Consider the following 19,282-nt stretch of genomic DNA (forward strand, 5'->3'; position numbering starts at 1 on the left):
GCGCAGTAGCTCGTGCCTGTAATCCCAGCACTTTGGGAGGCTGAGGCAGATGGATCACTTGAGGTCAGGAGTTCGAGACCAGCCTGACCAATATGGTGAGACCCCGTCTCTGCTAAAAAGACAAAAATTAGCCAGACATGGTGGCGGGAGCCTGTTATCCCAGCTACTTGGGAGGCTGAGGCAGGAGAATCGCTAGAACCCAGAAGGTGGAGGTTGCAGTGAGCCGAGATTGCACCATTGTACTCCAGCCTGGGGGACAGAGTGAGACTCCGTCTCAAAAACAAACAAACAAACAAACAAAAGATGGCATGATCGGCTAGGCACCATGGCTCACACCTGTAATCCCAATACTTTGGAAAGTTGGGGTGGGAGGATCACTTGAGGTCAGGAGTTCAAGACCGGCCTGGCCAATACCATGGTGAGACCCTGTTTCTACAAAAACATTTTTAAAAGCCAAGTGTGTAGTTCCAGCTGCACTGGAGGCTGAGGTGGGAGCACTGCCTGAGTCCAGGAGGTGGAGGCTGCAGTAAGCTGTGATTATGCCACTGCATTCCAGTCTGGGTGATAGAGCATAAGGCTGATGGATCAAAAGGAGGACAAGGACTGAGAAAATGTCAGCAAATGCAGTGACCAGAAATTCACTAGTCATTTGTGACCTTCAGGGGGGCCATCACACTCAGTGGTGTGAGAGGACAGACAGAAAATGACTGAAGGGGAGAGGTCACGAGGAAATGGAGGCAGACAACATCCATTTCCCCCAGTACAGGGCTGGGATGACCCACAAGCACACTGGAGGACCAGAGAGATGCTTTCTTCCTTGGCTTGAAGATGATGTCATCAACCTTCAGGGCCCTCAAAATCCCTTAAGTAAGGAAACAGAGCACATGAATACCAGGATGCTTTCAGCACTGCATATGTAAAGTCCTGATGCTCCCTGGAGACATATTTGTGTGTCTACACTTCCCACCTGCACTAGGGGCGACCACACACACAGTCCACTGAATCTGCCAGTCAAGGTATCTATCTTCAACTGCCCTCTTCCAGAGGGAGCTCCCACAAATAGGACCAGAATTACAAAGAGGAGGCAGAACATCATAGGAGCTGCTGAGTGTGGAAAGACCAGCTCTCTTGCAGGATGCAAATGAAGGCCTCTCTTTTTAAGGGTGCCTGCAGGAAATCTCTCTGTCAATGCTAGCTGGGAATTTTCATCTCATTGTTGGGTAGGACTGACTGCTTTTTTTTTTTTTCCAAGCATGACTCAGTATCTTATTTTTTTTTTGTTTTGTTTTAACTTTAAATCATCATAGACTGTTTCCCAGGTATAGTTATGCTATCAATTTAAACCAAAAGTGACCTGAAGAATGTCTTACTCCTTTGACTTAGCTGCAGAATATTAAATGTTGCTGTGGCCTCTCTAAAAATGCAAGCTAACTCAAAATCCCCCAACCAAAGAACCAGATTAAACCCAAAAAAGACATTCATTCCAATCCTTATTGCCCACTGAATACTTCTGAGTGGTACGTCAATCGACTGCAATGTTTAAACCATAAAAATCTGCTTTTCACAATACTGCTTCAGGAGAACACAGCCTACCTGTGTCTAGGGGTGACCTGGACAAAGCTGACCAAGGGTCCATTCAATACAGTCAGCCTGGGTTGAAGGACATTAAATCCTCAACCACAGAGTATAGCTAACAAATGAAACAAGAGCAAATAACTTGAAGTAGATAAATCCAGAGGGTTATCCAGTAACACAAATTCAATTTTATTCTCAACTACAACAAATTCCAATAAGCTCTTCCCTGGCTGTAACCACACACGTCAAGAGGCTCCTGACATTGTCCCCCTGAGGCTGGCTGGAATGTCAGAAACTGAAGCAATTCTGAATGGGCACTCCTGCTCAGTAAGAGCTGCAAATGTGGATGGGCAGCATTTAAACCATGACCTTCTCCTGGACTGGCACCCATTCACGGGGCAAGTGGAGCCTCAGGAAGGAGCTACAGTTAAAAATACTGAGATCCGGCACGGTGGCTCATGCCTGTAATCCCAGCACTCTGGGAGGCCGAGGCGGGCGGATCACAAGGTCAGGAGATCGAGACCATCCTGGCTAACATGGTGAAACCCCATCTCTACTAAAAATACAAAAAAAAAAATTAGCCGGGCGTGGTGGCGGCCACCTTTAGTCCCAGCTACTCGGAAGGCTGAGGCAGAATGGCATGGACCTGGGAGGCAGAGCTTCCAGTGAGCTGAGATCGTGCCACTGCACTCCAGCCTGGGCGACAGAGCAAGACTCCGTATCAAAAAAACAAACAAACAAAAAAACCCTTGAGATCCTATTAAGTGAGGTAAATGATAGCCTCTTTTTTTTTTTTTTTTTTTTGAGACGGAGTCTCACTCTGTCGCCCAGGCTGGAGTGTAGTGGCCGGATCTCAGCTCACTGCAAGCTCCGCCTCCCGGGTTTACGCCATTCTCCTGCCTCAGCCTCCCAAGTAGCTAGGACTACAGGTGCCAGCCACCTCACCCGGCTAGCTTTTTGTATTTTCTAGTAGAGACGGGGTTTCACCGTGTTAGCCAGGATGGTCTCGAACTCCTGACCTCGTGATCCGCCCGTCTCGGCCTCCCAAAGTGCTGGGATTACAGGCTTGAGCCACCGCGCCTGGCCAATGATAGCCTCTTATAAATTGGAAAGCACATTACAGACATTCCTGATTGTACCTTTCCCCCTTTTGATTATCATTTTAAATCAGCAACTCCCCATCGCCATACAGAAGCAGGCTAAGCCTTGGGCAAGGAAACTCCAAAAGCTTCCATCAGAATAGGAGCACAGATCACAGCCTCCTGGGTGAAAACCCACATGTCACAGAAAACCACCCTGACTCCAACTCTGAGGGGACCGACCACCAGGGGCAGCTGATACTGATCACATGCCCAGGACTGTTGTGCTGGCAATTCATGTTACACACGACAATCACACCCTTGTAAAAAGTGCTGGCCCCAAACAGGTTCCATTGGATTCCATGAGGCCCAATGGTGGGTTAAATAGTAAAAAGAGAAAAAGTTCCTCTTAGTATAACAGAAAAATGAAAAAACAAACAAACAAACAAACAAAAAAAAAAACAGAGAGAAACAGGCATAAAAGTGAAGTAGAGATGGGGAAGGTGCAAAAGGCCTCTAATGTCCTAAAGTGAAAACACACGGAAACTGAAGGGAACAGAAACTGAAATTGAGGCGAAACTCAGTCTCTCCAAGGAATCCTTCCTGAACCTGTCTCATGACTCAGCATTCCCAGCCGGAGGATGACAGCAGCAGAGGGGACAGAGGTCAAGTTGGAGCTCCTACTGCTGACCACTTCTGAGACAACACGGAAATGCCAGTTACATGGAGTGTCTGCACACTTGTTTTGCTCTAAAAGGTGGAGTTGGGGAATAAAACTGAACTGTACTTCAGTGTTGGAATGAATCAGACTACAGAGGTTGCTTCATTCAACATTGAGGGTCATTCAAAGGTTCTCTAGAAATGCAATGTGTTTTTGACAGTTATTCTAAGAATGACTGAGGGGTCAGGGAATGAAAAGTGTGGAAGAGCAGAAGCACACTGCCAGCGCGAATGCAGTGTTCCTCCCGTTCTGCTCCCTACCCATCATCTCCCTCCCTCCTGCCTGCCCACTGGCACAACTTCTACCCATCCCAACATCCTGTGCCTTCCTCCCTCCTCACTTGTACCTCCTATTACACTAAGACTTTCAACTGTATAAAAAGGGGATGATTAATGCTAACCACAGGGCCTGTGATTCATGTTGGATCAGGGCACTCGGTCACGTATAGTAATGATCTATGAGTCCTGAATTTAAGTATTCTCAGGTGAGAATAAAGTACATTTAGTTCAATTTGTATTCAGATTCCTCCACTTAGACACTGGGCAATTTACTTAACCTCTCTTTCCTCAGCTTCCTGCTCTGGCATATGGGGCTAATAATAGCACCACAGGGTTGTTGTGAGAGTTAAGTAAAACATCTGAAGCACTAACAGTGCCTGGCACATAGTAACAGTATCCTGTATCATGACTGCTCTTATTACCTTAAAATACAAAAGCAATACCCTATCATCCTTGTAATTCATAATCTCATTATCAGTCTTGGGAATTTCAAGAGACTTTTCAGACTCTGGAAACATATATACATACATACATACTCGCTCATTCTATCCCCCTCCTGGAGGATGGCTGGGGTTACTCTAAATGTGCATTACTGAATTTCTTATAAAGTAACAGAGGTAGGAAATTCATGAGTATTTCTAGAAGAGGTTTAATAAAGTCAAACCTATAATCCACCTGGTCACTAGCAACATGAGCCATTAGGAATTCCTGCGCCCCTGAAACAACCCCCTTCCCCACAAACCGCCTCGTGCACCTTTTGCTTCCCAAGATGCCTCTTTGGTGCAGCATCACCCTCTGTCTCATGGAAGTGATCTCCTGAAGGCGCAGGGCTGGCTCTCTCTGACAGACATCAGAATGCTGCCTGCTAATAACCAAGTGGCCATCCTAGGCTCGACCTAGCTACACTTCTGGTTATTCCACCTGTGCAGGCTCATATCCCGGGTTAGGAAGACAGACCTCTTATTTCATTGCAGAGGGAGAAAATGAGGCAGGGACTTGGTCAAGGTCGTTCAGAGTAGGTGACAACCAGGAAGAGCACCCAAGGGTTTTGGCTTCCAATCACAGTACAAAACACACACCCCTCATCTGGGGAAAGTGCCCTTGAGTCAGGCAGCAGCCAGACAGAAGCACCATCAGGGCATTGAGGCCTGAGGGCTAGAAAGGGGAAAATCAAGGGACAAAGAATAAAATCACAGAACAGCTGTTGAGAGTCTACAAGTGCTGTGATCCTATCTGAATAAAATGCAATTTAGATTCACTTAGTCCTGCATCTTGGTTAACCTTATATAACTTCTTTATATTACATCACTAAGAACAATTGCTTTTAATGGGCCCGGCACCCGGACAAGTGAGACAAACTTCACGTGCCATGATGCTACACCTAAATAGCTTCCCCATGGAAATGCTGGCCAGCGTAGGAGCCAAAAATAAACTGCAAAGCCAATTCCCGAGGGACCTGTCATCAGGGATGTTTCACACACACAGCCTCATAAAAGCAGGGTGATCACAGACAGCCCTAATTTAGAGGCACTATATCTCAAACCTGGTGAAACCCTGAATGTCATGGCAACTTAAAAGGCAATGCAAAAGACATGAAGAAGCACAAGAAAGCTAAAGCATAAACGCTTCGCCTCCAAAATGAAGACTGAGCTTGAACTGACCGACAGCAGTCCTGCTCCCTTCCTCGCAGGGGGCCGTTCTGCCCAACCATGACAGGTGGAGACCAGAAGGACCCCCCATGTCTAGCCAGTGCTCATGAAGGTTTAAGTGGCTGCTGGCATTTGGCTTTATTACAAAATTTTATTCAAAAGATGACTGGTGATGGGGAAGGGGCAAGCCTCCTCTAAGGAGATCCGTGGCCAGATGGACAGTGGAGAAATGGGCTACCTCGCTGAAGAGGTCAGAACACTGGAGAAAGGAAGGAGCATATAAGAGGCACTGGCCACTTGCTCCTTTTGAGTCCTTAAGAAGCTTAATTTTGGTGGCTGGAAGCCTCAGAAACGACCATAAATTCCATAGCTTCTGGAAGAATTTACTTTGTTTCTGTTGCTATTTTCATGAAGGCGGCAGGGAAAGGACATGACTTGTTGCCCAGTCTCTTCATCTCTTTGTAAATTTGTTCACTAAAAATTTGAGACTAAGATTAAACCTTTACTCATTGCCCTCCAATTTACAGAGAAAACTACAAAAATACACCACACCCGATGAAACACTCCATATTAGATACTATTAAAAAATTTCAATAGGGGCGAGGCACGGTGACTTAGGCGTGTAATTCAAGCACTTCGCGAGGCCAAGGCGGGTGGATCACTGGAGGCCAGAAGTTCAGAACTAGCCTGGCCAAAATGGCAAACTGCCGTCTCTCCTAAAAATACAAAAATTAGCTGGGTATGATGGCGCATGCCTGTAATCCCAGTTATGCAGGAGGCTGAGGCACAAGAATCACTTGAATCCAGGAAGCTGAGGTTGTAATGAGCCGAGATCATGCCTCTGCACTCCAGCCTGGGTGACAGAGAGAGACTCTGTTTAAAAAAGAAACTCACACAAAAAAAATGTCAATAGGTAGCAGCTTATAAAAAAAATAAATTTCGGCCGGGCGCGGTGGCTCACGCCTGTAATCTCAGCACTTTGGGAGGCCGAGGCGGGCGGATCAACTGAGGTCAGGAGTTCGAGACCAGCCTGGCCACCATGGAGAAACTTCATCTCTACTAAAAATACAAAAAATTAGCCAGGCGTGGTGGTGCATGCCTGTAATCCTAGCTACTCAGGAGGCTGAGGTAGGAGAATTGCTTGAACTCAGGAGGCAGAGGGAGCAGTGAGCCGAGCTGGCGCCATTGCACTCTAGCCTGGGCAACAAGAGCGAAACTCCGTCTCAAAATAAATAAATAAATAAATAAATAGTTTATCAAAACCATCACTAATGTAGTCCCAGCTACCTGGGAGGCTGAGGCAGGAGGACTGTGTGAGACCAGGAATTCCAGGCCACCTGAGCAACATAGTGAGACCCCATCTCAAAAATAATAAACCAACCAGTAAATTAAAAAAAAAAAACTGCCACTCCATTATTCTACTAATAATTGGGTTCTGAAATCTCAAACCTAGATGAGTCAATCTCGGTCTAACGATCTTTCCTCTATGGCAAACTATCACCTTGACGAAATTTATAAGGAGCAGGAGGTGAGAAGAAAAATCATCCTAAGCCACAGTACTGCAAGGCCCCAGGACCCACCCTACCACCCTGCGTGGTGGTCAGCAACAGACCAGTAAACATTCAGCTAATCAGTCACCTGTGTCTATAGCTCATGGTAACAGAGCTACCTATCAGGTATAAACTCCACCCTTCAAAACAAACCTATTCTAAATCCTAAAAGAACTGGATCTTGCCCCCCATAAATGAGCATTCCATTCCACCACTTCCTCGGAATTCCTATGTCCTCTGGCTATTGCTAAGCCCAGAAGCTACAATGACAAAACACCACCACCGAGCCACAAAACAGATTTCAACAAATTCAAAGCAAGTCACAGGAGGCCAGCTGTAAAATCTATCCAAAGTGGTGCCTCAGAGTTATTTTTTTCTTTTCTTTCGAGAAAGCGTTTCACTGTTGTTGCCCAGGTTGGAGTGCAATGGCACCATCTCAGCTCACCGCAACCTCCACCTCCCGGTTTCAAGCAATTCTCCTGCCTCAGCCTCCCGAGTAGCTGGGGTTACAGGCCTGTGCCATCAAGCATGGCTAATTTTGTATTTTTAGTAGAGACGGGGTTTCTCCATGTTGGTCAGGCTGGTCTTGAACTCCTGACCTCAGGTGATCCGCCCACCTCGGCCTCCCGAAGTGCTGGGATTACAGGCATGAGCCACCGCGCCCAGCCTTTGTTTTCGATTTTACTCCAAAATAGGTAGTTCAAGTCAAACTCTGTGTAATTACACATGGTGCAGGAGGCAGACAGAACATAACTGTAAACAAAGTTAACCACCAGAGTCAAGACAGAGAGGAACAACAACTGATGAACATGGCGGCTCCCAGTAGTGAGCTGGGCCTGCCTCCCCCTGAGTCCCAGGGCAGGAGGCCACAACACAGAGGATGCTGCAGTCAAATGAGTTGCGTTCCAAAAGTTACAAACCTCTCGAGTAGACGGGTGGTGAAAAACATTCTTAAAAACTCACAGAAAGACACCAGTACTCCTCTGGTGTCACACAGCACACAGCAATAACCCTCTTTTCCTGACACAATACTGGGTAATTTTCAATCAGCATTCTGCTGCACAAGTAATATTTTCCAAATACTCTTGTAAATGTACTGATAATTTTCCTTCCAAATCTCAGAGCTGTTGCCTGATTCACATTTCTCTGCGGGAAAGCAGGGTCCTGTGTGTGGATTTGTGTCTGTGGATGTATGTGCATCCCCAACAAAAAGACTGCTGGTATCAGTAGTCACTTCTACCGCTAGGAAATGGATCACGGGCTCTTCTCTGGAGTGGGGCCTTCTTCCTTCTCAAGCCGTTGTCACAGACCCCCCTTTGTAGTTTGGCATGAAGCCCCATTCCTCTGTGGTCTTTGTCTCCCACTGTGTGAGAAACCCAGATCAACTTCCAAAGTGCCCTCCCCTGAAATCAGACCTCTCAACCTCCCAAGGACCTAAAACAGTGTAGGCCTGATTCCTGCTTAGAAATGTTTTCTTGAAGGGGAGGGGAAGTAGGAGAGGAAGAAGGGGTATGAGATACAGGGGTGTGTGTGTGTGTCAATTACTGATAGGAATTCACATTCCGGAAAACAAGCCACCAAACCAACTCGGGTTCAAGGTTTCGGGTTTATGCCGACAAGCCTCTTTGTTTTGTAAAATTGCTATATTCACTAGCATCACCCCAAAAACCATATGGGAGTCAGATGTCTGCTTAACAGCCTCAGGTCAAGAAAAACCCTTCAGGTTTCCAAATTGGCGACTCCCCTCTACCTAGGGTTCTGGAATATTTTTTTCAAGAAGTCTCAATCCGGGTAGCAGCTGTCAGAATTCCCCCAACCCCCAGTACTATTCATATCGCGGCTCTGATTGCTAATGTTTTTACTCACAAAGTTCCCTGTAGCAATTAAAATGAGGCAGCAGGGTAAAACAAAAAGAGGCTGGGTGGCTTGACCATAATGCAGCCTGTAAGCTAGTGAACTTCTTGGGTTCGGCTGGGATTTTCACCTCTATCTTTGTTTTGGAATGCCCACAACCCCTCCCTGCACGGACCCGGCACGGCCTTCATTTCTGGATGCACAATGCAGCACCGAGCTCCTCGGGGGTCAGCAAAACGCCACACTGGTGTAATGCCGAACGCGCCCCAGGGCCTGAGAAGTCCCCACGGGAGTCGGTCCACGTCTCCAAATTTCGAGGTCGACACCACAGCATAGCATGGCTTAGAAGTCCCCTCAAGTCGGGAAGCCCAGGGCCCGCCCGGTCCCGGGCCAGCAGTGCCCGTCTGGCGTGTGCGCCCAGAGCTGCTGCAATGACTTTGCATGGAGTGTACCCTCCACTGGGGCTGTCCTCCTGCCTCGGCCACTGCAGTGGCACCGCTCCGGGCAGGGCCCCGCATGCCGTCCCTCCCTGGCCTCGGCCCGGCCGCCGACCCCCTGCCTCCCGCGCCGCCCAGCCCCCGCCCGCCGCACCTTGGTCTCCTTCACATGCTGCTTGACGCCCTCCGGGTACCACTGGACGCGCACGTAGCCGCGGCGCAGCGGGCTGGCCCGGCCCTCCTCGTGGCCCGCGCCCCCGGCCTCGGAGCACCCCGAGCTGCCGCGGCCCTCCTCCTCGCCCTCCGAGTCCGAGTCCTCGCCGTGGATGAGGCGCACCAGCCCGAAGTGCACGGAGCCCCGGTAACGGCCCGACACCAGGTCGTGAGAAAACAGCAGGCGCTGCGAGCCGGCTTCGGGGCCAGAGTCCGAGGACGGCCCAGAGGCCGAGTCCGAGGCGGGCGCCGGCGCCGGGACGGGGGCTGCGGCTGGGGCCGGGTTCGCCTCCGGGGCTGGAGCCGGGGCCTGGGCGGGAGCAGGAGCTGCGGGCGTGGGGGCTGCGGGATCCGCCATAACTGCTCTGCGCGAGTCTCGGGCGGCGGCGGCGGCAGCGGCGGCGAACGAGACGCGGGGAGGCGGGACCAGCGGGCGCCGGGGGCGGGGCCATGGCGCGGTGACGTGTCCCTGCGTGGCGCCGTCGTCAGGGAGCCGGGATGCAGTTGCTAGGAGCCACCGCCTCGTCGCTAGGGGACGCTGAAGATGCCGCGGGGGGCGGGGGCAGGATGGAATCCACTAAGCGGGGTCGAGGTCAGACAGGATTAAACTAAAGGGAAAGAGAAGGGGCGGGCCGGGAGGAGGAAGTGGAGTGGCCACCGAGGCAGAGGGGAGTGGTCGGGGTGAGGCACAGGATGGTGGAGAGACTGTCAACAACTTTTGATGAGCTCCCTTGGCGTCCTAGCCTAGCCCCCAGGCACTGCGAGGGTTGCAGAAAGAGAAATATACTGTCCCTGTCCTCGAGGTGTTTCCAGCCTAGTTGGGGAGACAAATAGATAAAAAACATTATTATTAAATAGATAAAAAACAACCCCAACTTGTAAGGCTATAATAGATGTGTATAAAGCATATGTATAATGCACTGTATTCGGGAATTCCAAGCAGTTTGGAACGTCATGACCTCTCAGGAATTGACCCAGGAACTGGTGAAGGAGGCCCAGAGAAAGGGAACAAAAGGATCAGTGGCCCCAATGGTTTGGGTATAAATCCATTTAGATGAGTTCAAAGCTCCGTGAAGCCAAGAATGAATGGCAAGAGGTAGTATAGTGAGGTAGCTAAGAGTGGGGGCCATGGATTCCAATTTTGGGCATTGCCACTTACTAATCTGTAAAAATAGGCACATTGATTAACTTAGTTTCACCTTAATTTTCTCATCTGTGAAATAGGGATGATAATAGCAGTACTCATCTCACTGGGCAATTGGGAGGATTAAATGAAGTAGAACAGTGCCTGGCATTTAGCTCCTTCAATAAGCTTAACCATTGTACTATTTCCAACCCCCCTGCCTGGATTAAATTCCAGACTGGCAGAACTGTTATGGTCTGCTCCAAATTGTCATTTTAAAATATAAAAAGTAGTCCGGGTGCGGCAGCTCACTCCTGTAATCCCAGCACTTTGGGAGGCCGAGGTGGACGGATCACGAGGTCAAGAGATCAGACCATCCTGGCCAACATGGAGAAACTGAGTCTCTATTAAAAATACAAAAAAAAAGGCCGGGCGCGGTGGCTCAAGCCTGTAATCCCAGCACTTTGGGAGGCCGAGACGGGCGGATCACGAGGTCAGGAGATCGAGACCATCCTGGCTAACATGGTGAAACCCCGTCTCTACTAAAAAATACAAAAAACTAGCCGGGCGACGTGGCGGGTGCCTGTAGTCCCAGCTGCTTGGGAGGCTGAGGCAGGAGAATGGCATAAACCCAGGAGGCGGAGCTTGCAGTGAGCTGAGACCAGGCCACTGCACTCCAGCCGCCGTCTCAAAAAAAAAAAACCAAAAAAACAAACAAAAAATTAATTTAATTTAATTTAATTTAATTTAATTTAACTTAATTTAATTTAAAAATAGCTGGGCGTGGTGGCGTGTGCCTGTAGTCCCAGCTACTCAGGAGGCTGAGGCAGGCGAATAGCTTGAATCTGGGAGGCTGAGGTTGCAGTGAGCCCAGATCAAGCCACTGCACTCCACCCTGGGCAACAGAGTGAGACTCTGTCTCAAAATAAATAAATAAAAAAAATATAAAAAGTAACTCTAGGGCCAGGCGCAGGTGGCTCATGCCTGTAATCCCAGCACTTTGGGAGGCAGAAGTGGATGGATCACCTAAGGTCAGCAGTTCGAGACTGGCCTGGCCAACATGGTGAAACCCCTTCTCTACTAAAAGTACAAAAATTAGCTGGGCATGGTGGCGTGTGCCTGTAGTCCCAGCTACTTGGGAGGCTGAGGCAGGAGAATTGCTTGAATCTGGAAGGCAGAAATTTCAGTAAGCTGAGATCATGCCACTGCACTCCAGCCTGGGTAACAGAGCGGGAACCCGTCTCAAAAAAAAAAAAAAAAAAATTAGCTGGGTGTGGTGGCGTGTGCCTGTAATCGCAGCTACTCAGGAGGCTAAGGCAAGAGAATCACTTGAACCCAGGAGGTGGAGGTTGCAGTGAGCCGAGATCATGCCACTAAACTCCAGCCTGGGCGACAGAGCAGGACTCTGTCTCAAAAAAAAAAAAAAAAAAGACTGGACACGGTGGCTCACGCCTGTAATCCCAGCACTTTGGGAGGCCGAGGCAGGTGGATCACGAGGTCAGGAGTTCAAGACCAGCCTGGCCAAGATGGTGAAACCCTGTCTCTACTAAAAATACAAAAATTAGCCAGGCGCAGTGGCAGGCGCTTGTAATCCCAGCTACTGGGAAGGCTGAGGCAGGAGAATCGCTTGAACCCGGGGAGCAGAGGTTGCAGTGAGCCTTGATCGCACCACTGCACTGCACTCCAGCCTGGGCAACAGAGTGAGATTCCATCTCAAAAAAAAAAAGGTAACTCTAGGCTGGGCGCAGTGGCTCACGCCTGAAATCTCAACATTTTGGGAGGCTGAGGCGGATGGATTAGTTGAGGTCAGGAGTCCAAACGCCTGGCCAACATGGCAAAACCCCATGTCTACTAAAAATACAAAAATTAGCTGGGTATGGTGGCAGGCGCCCGTAATTCCAGCTACTTGAGAGGCTGAGACACGAGAATCACTTGAACCTGGGGGTTGGAGGTTGCAGTGAGCCTACATCACGCCGCTGCACTCCAGCCTGCGCCACAGAGTGAGGCTCCATCTCAAAAGAAAAAAAGTAACTCTAATTTAACGTGTCACCTAAGTTTCAAAGGGTTTAGATACATTCTCAGAGGACAGATTTATAATAGATCGTTAAGGAAAACAAGATCTGGCCCTAACCCTTCTCAGTCAACATCACTTTTTCCACATTTTTCTACACGATCATCAATGAAAGACTATTAAGTTGGATTGATATTACAGTATTTAGGTTCTTCAAAGAAGGCAGAATCCCAGTTCTTTGGGTTGTTTACAGGATCCTGAAGATACAGAACTACATTCATAGAAAAGTTGGCTGGGTGTGGTGGCTCACACCTATAATTCCAGCACTTTGGGAGGCCGAGGCAGATGGATCATTTGAGGTCAGGAGTTCAAGAGCACCCTGGCCAACATGGTGAAACCCCGTCTCCACTAAAAACACAAAATTAACCAGGCATGGTGGCTCATGCCTGTAGTCCCAGCTACTCGGGAGGCTGAGGCAGGAGAATCGCTCTAACCCGGGAGCAGGAGGTTACAGTGAGCCAAGAACACACCACTGCACTCCAGCCTGGGTGACAGAGGGAGACTCTTTCTCAAAAAAAAAAAAAAAAAAAAAGAGAGAAAAGTTAAAAGAACATGAACAAGGTCAGGCACAGTGGCTCACGCCTGTAATCCCAGCACTTTGGAAGGCCGAGGCGGGCGGATCACCTGAGGTTGGGAGTTCCAGACCAGCCTAACCAATGTGGAGAAACCCCATCTCTACTAAAAATACAAAATTAGCCAGGCATGGTGGCCCATGCCTGTAATCCCAGCTACTCAGGAGGCTGAGGCAGGAGAATCACTTGAACCTGGGAGGCGGAGGTTGTGGTGAGTTGAGATTGAGCCATTGAACTCCAGCCTGGGCAACAAGAACAAAAATCCGTCTCAGAAAAAAAAAAAAAAAAAAAAAAAAAAAGAACATGCACAAAAACAGATGGCAGCCTAAGTACTTAAGATGTCCTAGGCCAAGTACTAATAGAGTATTGATTTAATATTGGGATCAGGGTGGTTGTCAATGGACCCCAAATCTTAGAAAATTTATGTACTACGATACAGAACAAACAGGAGCTGAATGAGCTGAAGGGGAGTTAGGATATGATTTTGGGGCAAGACTGGGTTCTCAAATCATGACCTTCCCATCCCAGACCACAATGCCAAATGGCCACCTGGAATCATTGCTGTAAGGACACAGATCCCTACTCCCTCTCCTGTAGAGACTTGGGGATTAAACAGCAGTAACATAGTAGCTTCTGTTCTGCCTCCCATGACCCTTTCAGCACTGTTTTCTTGCCACCTGATAACATAGCATTTATTTTATTTATTTATTTTATTTTATTTTATTTTTTGAGATGGAGTTGCCCAGGCTGGAGTGCAGTGGCCGGATGGCAGCTCACTGCAAGCTCCGCCCCCCCGGGTTTCAGTCTCCTGCCTCAGCCTCCTGAGTAGCTGGGACTACAGGCGCCCAACACCTTGCGTGGCTAGTTTTTTGTATTTTTTAGTAGAGACGGGGTTTCACCGTGTTAGCCAGGATGGTCTCGATCTCCTGACCTTGTGATCCACCCGTCTCGGCCTCCCAAAGTGCTGGGATTACAGGCTTGAGCCACCGCGCCCGGCCTATTTTTATTTATTTATTTATTTTGAGACAGAGTCTTGCTCTGTCGCCCAGCTGGAGTGCAGTGGCCTGATCTCAGCTCACTGCAAGCCCCGCCTCCCAGGTTCATGCCATTCTCCTGCCTCAGCCTCTCCAGTATCTGGGACTACAGGCACCCACCACCACGCCCGGCTAATTTTTTTGTATTTTTAGTAGAGACCGGGTTTCACCATGTTAGCCAGGATGGTCTTGATCTCCTGACCTTGTGATCCACCCTCCTCGGCCTCCCAAAGTGCTGGGATTACAGGCGTGAACCACTGCACCCGGCCAACATAGCGTTTATTAAGCACATATTATTGACCAGGCATTGTACCAGGTACTTCCACGAACATTATCTCATCTGTTGTCACAATCTTGGATCTGGAGGGTTTTAACCTCATTTTACCAATGAAGAAACAGGGCCCAAGGAATCTGGTGCCTAAGGTAACAGGTAGTAACCTGGGGAGTCTCCCCACGCCAAGGGCAGGGGCTTTTCTAGTTACGCTGTTTCTTTAGGCCTCCCTCAGAAGAACTCCTGATCGCAGCGGGGAGTCCATGTGTCTATGTGTCCCACGGGGGAATGGGACAGTGCAGACCTCAAATCCGCTTTTTTTTTTTCGTGGCAGAGTCTCACTCTGTCGCCCATGCTGAAGTGCAGTGGCGTGATCTTGACTTACTGCAACCTCCACCTCCTAGGTTCCAGCGATTCTCTTGCCTCAGCCTCCTGAGTAGCTGGGATTACAGGCGCCCGCCACCATGCCTAGCTAATTTTTGTATTTTTTAGTAGAGACAGGGTGTTACCACGTTGGCCAGGCTAGTCTCAAACTTCTGACCTCAAATGATCCTCCCGCCTTGCCCTCCCAAAGTGTTGGGATTATAAGCGTGAATCACCGTACCCGGTCTCAAATCTGCTTTTGATGTCAAAAAATCAAGTGAGTTTTGCATTGTACTCCAGAGTATGCCTATGTTTGTTGTTTTAATGTAAAAATTAATGCCTTTTTTTCCTGAATCATTGAGTAATATTGACACTCCTGGAAGATGTGTTGTGTTTATTCTGGGGTTTCTTGTAATAATGGCTAATAATAGCTATCACTTATTAAGCTGTAACTTCATGCCAGGTACTCTACTAAGTGCTTTACATAGATCATCAGAAAACTGCCAGGTTGTAGGTAAGAGTCCTTGATTTCACATGCCGATCTCTCCCTCACTAGACTAACCCCTTAAGCATGTGGACCATGTTGTATTTGTGTGTGTAACTCTGGTGCCTAGGACAGTGCCTGGCATAGGGATGGAGCTCAATAATGTGTTATATTAGGCTAGGCCCATACAGTGGTTCACGCCTGTAATCCCAGCATTTTGGGAGGCCAAAGCAGGTGGATCACCTGAGGTCAGGAGCTTGAGACCTGGCCGACATGGCAAAACTCCATCTCTACTAAATATACAAAAATTAGCCAGGCTTGGTGGCATGCGCCTGAAATCCCAGCAACTCGGGAGGCTGAGGCTGGAGAATTGCTTGAACCCAGGAGGTAGAGGTTTCAGTGAGCTAAAATTGTGCCACTGCACTTCAGCCTGGGCGACAGAGCAAGACTCCGTCTTGAAAAAAAAAAAAAAGAAAATTATCATATTAGTGAATGTCAAAGGCCTGAGAACCTGTACACCCATTCTGTCAGTTTCCTATCCTTTGTTCGACAAACACCCAAAAGTTGAAGAAGCTGGGACAGAGCTGCCCTCTTTGGTTGCTCCAAATCCTTTCAAGTACCCCCAGTTTCAACTGCATCTGAGCTACTTTAGAGAATGAGACTCAGTAAATTCCTACCCATCCAATGGTGTCTTTCGATGACCTCACTCAGACCCAAGATGCTCTGGATAAGGTTTGAGGCTTGTCTCCTTCCCAGACCCTGAGCCCTCAGCCACAGTCTCCATACACTCAGGCTGGCTAGCAAGGTAAGCGTGGACGGAAGCTGCTGCTTAGTTTTTATTTTCATCATTGTTGAGGTGTAGGAAGGAGGAAAAACCTTGATTCCCTAATGAATAAACCCTCTCCAATCATGGCCCCATCACCCAGCCTTTCCTGGGAAATAGAGCTATTTCTTGGGAGAATTTCACTTATTTATAAATGTGCCTGCCAGAAAGTGAGCTGGTCTGGCCTCTCCCTTTGCTAAGTGGGGTGGGTGGCGTGCAGGAGGCGGCAGAGCCAGCAGCAGAGTGAACTGATCTCAGCGAAGCAGGCCCTGTCTCCTCCCTATCTTAATCAGCCACTGGGGCACTTCTCTGGACCCACAAAGTGTGCTCAGGCCCAACACTGCCCTCTGTGGGAGCCTGCTTGGCCTCTCCATTGTTGTGCAAGCGATTTCAGCCTGGCCCAAAGAGCTCCTTCCACTCTGGAGCAGGTGTTTGGGGGTGCTAGGGAGCCTTAGGCACTGGAGACTTCAGCTGGGGGGTGGGGTGGGAGGTGAGCTGCCTTGGGAAGCCCCCCATACCCTCATGTGGCTGGCTGAAGAAATGCCTCTGAGGCTCCAGCTGAATGCTGCTCAAGGCTTTTGGAGTTAAAAGGGCCCTTCTCGTTCCTGGAGCCTCACCTGCTCTTTGCACAGGTGCCCTGGGGGAACTGTGGGACTTGCCCAAGGTCACTCTGCAGTACAGTCAGGATCAGGACCCAGCCCAGCTGACCCTTGGCCATTCTGACTCCTACTGTGAGGGTAGGTTGCAATCCAAAGGCAAAACACTTTGTGCTGGGGCAACAGTGACAAGTTTGAGCAATAGTGACAGCACAGGATCACCAGGCTCGTCCTGTTTCCCTCCTTCCTGAAGATACAAGGCGAGGCACAGTGAATCTGCTGGACCAGCTTCAAGAACAATATACCAGCCTATCCACTGCCACCTCCCACAGCTCCAGACTCGTAGGTGCTTCCTGGATGTAACCAGTCATAGATACAAAGTAGACTCATCATCTTTTCCTCAAATAGTTTCTTCTCCCAGAGTCCTCATCCTGATTGATGGCAGTGTCACCTACCTGGGTACTGAGTTGGCCACCTGAGGGTCAGCCCCTCTTTTTTTTTTTTTTTTTTTTTTGAGATGGAGTCTCGCTCTGTCACCCAGGCTGGAGTGCAGTGGCGCAATCTCGGCTCACTGTAAGCTCCACCTCCCGGGTTCACGCCATTCTCCTGCCTCAACCTCCCGAGTAGCTGGGACTACAGGCGCCTGCCACCATGCAGCTAATTTTTTGTATTTTTAGTAGAGACGGGGTTTCACCGTGTTAGCCAGGATGGTCTCTATCTCCTGACCTCGTGATCCACCTGCCTAGGCCTCCCAAATGCTGGGATTATAGGCGTGAGCCACTGCGCACGGCCGTCAGCCCTCACTCTTAAGCTCCATACACAATCAAAGCCTGGGTCTTGGCCCCTCCACTGCCTTTTCACACCCTTCCTGTCCAGAACTGCTCCACCAGGGGGGCAGATCCATGGAGAGGTGGGGGAGGTGGGAGGTACAGTGGCTGAGAGTGAGCTTCTGGAGTCACAGGGAGCTAGGTTTGAAGCTTGTGCTGCTACTGGTCACTTTGTGACCTTGGGCAAGTTATTTCACCCTCTAAGCCTCAGTTGCCTTTCTGTAAGGTGGGAATAATAATAGTACCTACTTCATAGGACTGTGGAGACTGTAACTGACCAACTGAATATAATGTGCTTTGCCCAGTGACTGCACGATGGCAGGCCTGATAACATTAGCTTTTGTTACCAATTCATCTCCATCTCTTGCCTAGACCTCGGCTGTAGTCCCTTCACCAAGCCCAGGCTGTCTAATCTATCTGCTGCCTTGTTCCCAGGGTGATTGAAAATGCAAACATGGTCATTGGACTCTTGGCTTTATTTCTTTCTGTGGCTCCCCAGGGTCCACACAAGAAGGCATGTGGCCTTTTATAAGCTGATCTGATCCTTCCAAATCCCCCTACCCTCTGCATCCAGCATGGAGTGCTCTGCACTCCAGCCTCAGTCACCTAATTCAGGATCTTTTTTTCTTTTCTTTCTTTTTTTTTTTTTTTTTGAGACGGAGTCTCTCTCTCTGTTGCTCAGGCTCGAGTGTCCTGGTGGGATCCTGGCTCACTGCAACCTCCGCATCCCAGGTTCAAGAGATTCTCGTGCCTTAGCCTTCTGAATAGCTGGGATTACAAACGCCCACCACTACACCTGGGTAATTTTGATGCCTCCATTCCAGAATGGTCTGGAAGGTTCCTGAGGTAAGCCTATCTAATACGGCAGATATTGAGCCCCAAATAAGGCAGGGTCCCACTCATCCCTAAGTTCCACCCTCCTCAACAGAAGACTCTGGGTGGGACGTGGTGGCTCACGCCTATAATCCCAGCAATTTGGGAGGCTGAGTTGGGGTGGATCGTTTGAGGTCAGGAGTTTGAGACCAGCCTGGCCAACATGGTGAAACCCCGTCTCCACTAAAAATACAAAAAATAGCCAGGCGTGGCGGCATGCACCTGTAATCCTAGTTAGGAGGCTGAGGCAGGAGAATTGCTTGAACCCAGGAGGCAGGGGTTGCAGTGAACCGAGATCACGCCACTGCACTCCAGCCTGGGCGACACAGTGAGACTCCATCTCAAAAAAAAAAAAAAACAAAAAACAAAAAACCACCACCAACAAAAAAAACCCAAAAAACAGGAGACTCTGCCCCTAGCTGATAGGTACCTGCTCTGTGGGTGGCATGATGCCACACTCTCAACTCAGCCTCTGTTTTCCAGGGGTGCATAAGCCTCTTGCGGGGCAGGTGTGTAGTGGATGCTGTGGTGTACCTCCCCATCCCCTCCCTCTCCAAACACTGCCCTTGGCTGAAAGAAGATGCCTCCCCCATCCACTGACTGACTGTAAGGGGCACAAAGCCTGGTCAACATGGTGAAACCCCATCTCTACTAGAAATGCAAAAGTTAGCCGGGTGTGGTGGTGGGCACCTGTAATCCCAGCTCCTCGGGAGACTGAGGCAGGAGAATTACTTGAACCCGGGAAGCAGAGTTTGGTGAACTGAGATTGTGCCATTGCACTCCAGCCTGGGTGAGAGAGCGAGCCTCCATCAAAAAATAAAGAAAGAAAGAGAGAAAGACAGAGGAAGGAAGGAAGGAAGGAAGGAAGGAAGGAAGGAAGGAAGGAAGG

At 49.2% G+C, this 19,282-nt stretch overlaps 2 protein-coding genes across 4 annotated transcripts in view; one reads left to right on the forward strand and one right to left on the reverse strand.

Moving 5' to 3' along the window:
* The window catches only part of UBE2O (ubiquitin conjugating enzyme E2 O), a 67,070-nt gene extending 57,263 nt beyond the window's left edge, over positions 1 to 9,807 (reverse strand). For all 3 annotated transcript variants that reach the window (XM_023211741.1, XM_023211740.1, XM_023211739.1), the window contains exon 1: positions 9,298 to 9,807. In XM_023211741.1, coding sequence (XP_023067509.1) covers positions 9,298 to 9,714 — 417 coding nt within the window. In that variant the 5' untranslated portion in view covers positions 9,715 to 9,807. The remainder of the gene's footprint in view (positions 1 to 9,297) is intronic.
* An 8,426-nt stretch (positions 9,808 to 18,233) lies between these two features.
* The window catches only part of AANAT (aralkylamine N-acetyltransferase), a 9,542-nt gene continuing 8,493 nt past the window's right edge, over positions 18,234 to 19,282 (forward strand). The window contains exon 1 of the mRNA XM_023211738.1: positions 18,234 to 18,366. Coding sequence (XP_023067506.1) covers positions 18,346 to 18,366 — 21 coding nt within the window. The 5' untranslated portion in view covers positions 18,234 to 18,345. The remainder of the gene's footprint in view (positions 18,367 to 19,282) is intronic.

The sequence above is a fragment of the Piliocolobus tephrosceles genome, chromosome 16 (assembly GCF_002776525.5).
Source record: "Piliocolobus tephrosceles isolate RC106 chromosome 16, ASM277652v3, whole genome shotgun sequence".
Classification (NCBI taxonomy): Eukaryota; Metazoa; Chordata; class Mammalia; order Primates; family Cercopithecidae; genus Piliocolobus; species Piliocolobus tephrosceles.